The sequence below is a fragment of the Crocodylus porosus genome, unplaced genomic scaffold, assembly GCF_001723895.1.
Source record: "Crocodylus porosus isolate Cpor-Errol unplaced genomic scaffold, CroPor_comp1, whole genome shotgun sequence".
Classification (NCBI taxonomy): domain Eukaryota; kingdom Metazoa; phylum Chordata; order Crocodylia; family Crocodylidae; genus Crocodylus; species Crocodylus porosus.
In genome coordinates, this window is record NW_017728908.1 from 8,469 (window position 1) to 11,634 (window position 3,166).

The following is a 3,166-nucleotide window of genomic DNA, read 5'->3' on the forward strand; positions in this document are numbered from 1 at the left end:
GCAGGTGCTCGTGGGCGCTGCAGGGCGGCATGGGGGGGTGGTGGCCGAATGCGGGGCCCTGCCCCTTTGGGGGTGCCAGGGGGCTCTGGTAGCCGAGGGATGGGCTGGGGGGCAGGAGAGCAGATGAGTAGGACCACCTCCCCCACAGGGAGAGACCCCAGGTGTCCAGGCTCCCAGCAGCACCCCCACCCCATGCCAGGAGCCAGGCCTGGCCCCCAAGCTCCCCCTGCCCGCGCCCACCCCCGGGCACGCACCTGATGGCGCCCACGGAGAGGTGGCCATAGGAGCCGGCAGGCGCGGGGCAGCGGGTGCTGAGGAAGGCCACGAGGGAGCTGGGCGAGGTGCGGATCACACTCTGCAGGTCCAGGCTGGCATCGGACAGGGGCGAGATGGACAGCGCCCGCTTCTTGCTCAGCTTGGGCCCCCCCCGGGGCGCAAACCGGGCACTGCCCGTGACCTCCGAGCTGCTCCCCGGCTCCCCACCCAGCCCCGGCCCTGGGCCCGGCCCATTGGGGGGTGGGCAGGGGGGGCACAGCGAGTAGTCGCCCAGGCCTGCAAGACAGAGGCAGCCCCGGGAGGGGGGTCAATACCGGAGACCCCCTCCTGGCCACCCAGAGCCGGGCCAGAATCCTTGGCACCCCTGGGCACCAGCCAACGTGGTAGTACAGGACAAACAGACCAGGGGTGTGCAGGAGTGGGGGTCCATGGGGGTGGGGAGCAGGGACAGACGGACACCCGGGGGGGACAGGACCCACCTTGCGCAGCGCCAGGCCCGTGCAGGGGCCGCAGGTAGCAGTGATCGGTGTAGCTGCCCCCCGAGGGGGTGGCAGGGTCGAACATGCTGCGTCACGTGTGGGCCGGCTTAGGCGTGCATCCGTGCCAGGGTGGGGGGGAGCCTGTGAGGCAGAGGGCAAGGGGTCAGCACCGCACACACCCCAGCCCCCCCCCTTGTGCAGCACACACTCTGCCATGCCCTGTGGTCTCCGGTAGAGGGACCCCCAGCCCCATTGCCTCTGGAGTAGGGGTCTCTCCTGGGGGGCTCAGCCAGGACCCTCCCACCCTCTGCCAGCCTTCCCCACACTGCTCTGGTGCCTCAGTTTCCCCTTGAACTGCCCTCTCAGCCACCTGGAGCCCCCTCTGCCCCCGCTCCAGCTGTACTGGGGATGGGGGCCTCTCCCCCCTGGGCCAGGCCCTGTGGGGGGTTCTTCCACAGGCCCCAGAGCCCCCCCGAGGGGGCTCAGCCTGTGCTTAGGCCTGCCATCGCATGATGACACCATGCCACCCATTTCACGATAGCACATGCACACTCACACGGGCACCGCGCCATCCCATTGCATGATCACGCACACACCCATGTGCACACACAGAGACACGTGTGCGGCGCACCAGCCCATTGCATGACGACGCGCATACACACGTACACACACAGAGACACACATACTGGCACCGCCCTGTCCCATTGCATGATGCTACACACACATGCACATACATGTACGTGTGGTGCACCATCCCAATGCATGGCAGTGTGCATGCCTGCACGCACAGGCACACGGACGCACGTGTGCCCCACACCATCCTGGTGCATGCCTGCATACTCACACACACACGCACATAGCACACCATCTCAACGCATGACGAAGCACACATGCACACAGACACCCCCCACCATAGTATGTCACAGCCCCCCCTGCAGCCCCCCTCCTGCCCCAGCTGGTCGCCATGGGAACAGGGCCTAGCGAGGGCCCGGGCCTGATCCGGCAGCGCGGTGGGTGTTCTCGCTCCTCTGTTATGACTTGGCCGCCGCCGGGGCAGGCGCTCGCCGCCCGCGCTCGTCTGGCCGTGGCCCAGAGCCCGTTTGCTTTGGGGCCAGGCCAGGCTGGGTGGGAGCGGGGGGCCTCAGGACAGGGCCCCCGGGGCAGGAGGGGCTAGAGCCACTCAGAGACACCCCCCCAGATCATGGCGGCAGCGGGGTTCAGAGACTCTCCCAGCCAGGCCCTGCAGTACAGGGGCTAGGACACGCATCCCCCTCCCAAACGAGGCTCCACCCAGGCCCTCCAGGGTGGGGCTGGCTCCTGGCGCAGCCCGCAGCCAAACTGGGCTGGGCTGGGAGCTCCCCCAGGGTTGGGCTGGGCAGGATGCACCCCACATCTACCCCTGCTCCCTCCGCAGCCCACCAAATGGGGCAGTCCCCATCCCCGGAGCCTTTCAAGTGTGTGTGGGGGGCACAGCTGGGACACAGCTGGCAGCCAGCTGGGCAGCTGGGGGTGGGAAGGAGCATGAGGAGGGGGTGTCACAGCTTGACCCAGCCCCCAGTGCCCCCCATTAGCCACTGGCAGGCACTGGGGGGAGAGGGGCCTCTGGGGGGAGGTGGAGAAGGGCTGGGGGTCCCCAGGAGGACTGGCCCCTGCAAACAGAGGGGAAACTGAGGCACTGAGTGAGCGAGGGAGGACCCAGCCCAGCTGACCCCCCCCGGGACCAGATAGTATCCTGGTATCCTGAGACCCGGGGCTCAGGGTCTGATGCAGCCACGGCGCCCATGGGCTTCACGCAAAAACACGCGACACAGTCACATGTGCACACCTCCCACGGACAGGCATGCCCACTTGTACCCACATAGACGTATGCACACACTCGCATCCCCTGTGTGCAGTCTACACACCACAAACACCCCGATGTGCACCCACATAGGCATGCGCATGCACACACACACACATGTACACACACATACATCCTCTTGTAGGTCCAGACATGCCAACACACCCGTGTGTGTCCATATAGGCATGTAACAGGGGTGTAGCTTGTAGCCATGCGCGCACACACACACACACACACACACACGTTTACTCCTGTGAGCACAGATGCCCCGCATGTGCATTCACCATGCTGGGAGAAACCCCCTCCCCTCATTTTACAACAGGGAAACTGAGGCACGGGATGCTGGGTCCCATCAGCAGTGGGGGGATGCAGCTCCCTGTGCCCCCCCATCCCCTGGCCCTGGCAGGGTGGGCAGCACAGCCTGAACACAGAAGGGGGGGCTGCATGTGGGTGGCAATGGCTGGGGGGGCCGGAGCCCCCCGCCCCGCAGGGAGGGGGAAGGGGCGATTCTTCCGCTTGGTTTCCCCCTTTGAGCGCCCATCGCGGGGCTTTGTCCAGACGTCACCGGGGA

The 3,166-nt window shown here is 66.7% G+C and overlaps 1 protein-coding gene across 1 annotated transcript in view; it reads right to left on the minus strand.

Moving 5' to 3' along the window:
* Window positions 1-3,166, minus strand: part of GLI1 (GLI family zinc finger 1) — a 14,661-nt gene that overhangs the window by 4,801 nt on the left and 6,694 nt on the right. Inside the window, exons 2-4 of the mRNA XM_019531657.1 lie at window positions 756-896; window positions 255-552; window positions 3-104 (exon numbers count right to left, since the gene is read on the minus strand). Of these exons, the coding sequence (XP_019387202.1) occupies window positions 3-104; window positions 255-552; window positions 756-840 (485 nt within the window). The 5' untranslated portion in view covers window positions 841-896. The remainder of the gene's footprint in view (window positions 1-2; window positions 105-254; window positions 553-755; window positions 897-3,166) is intronic.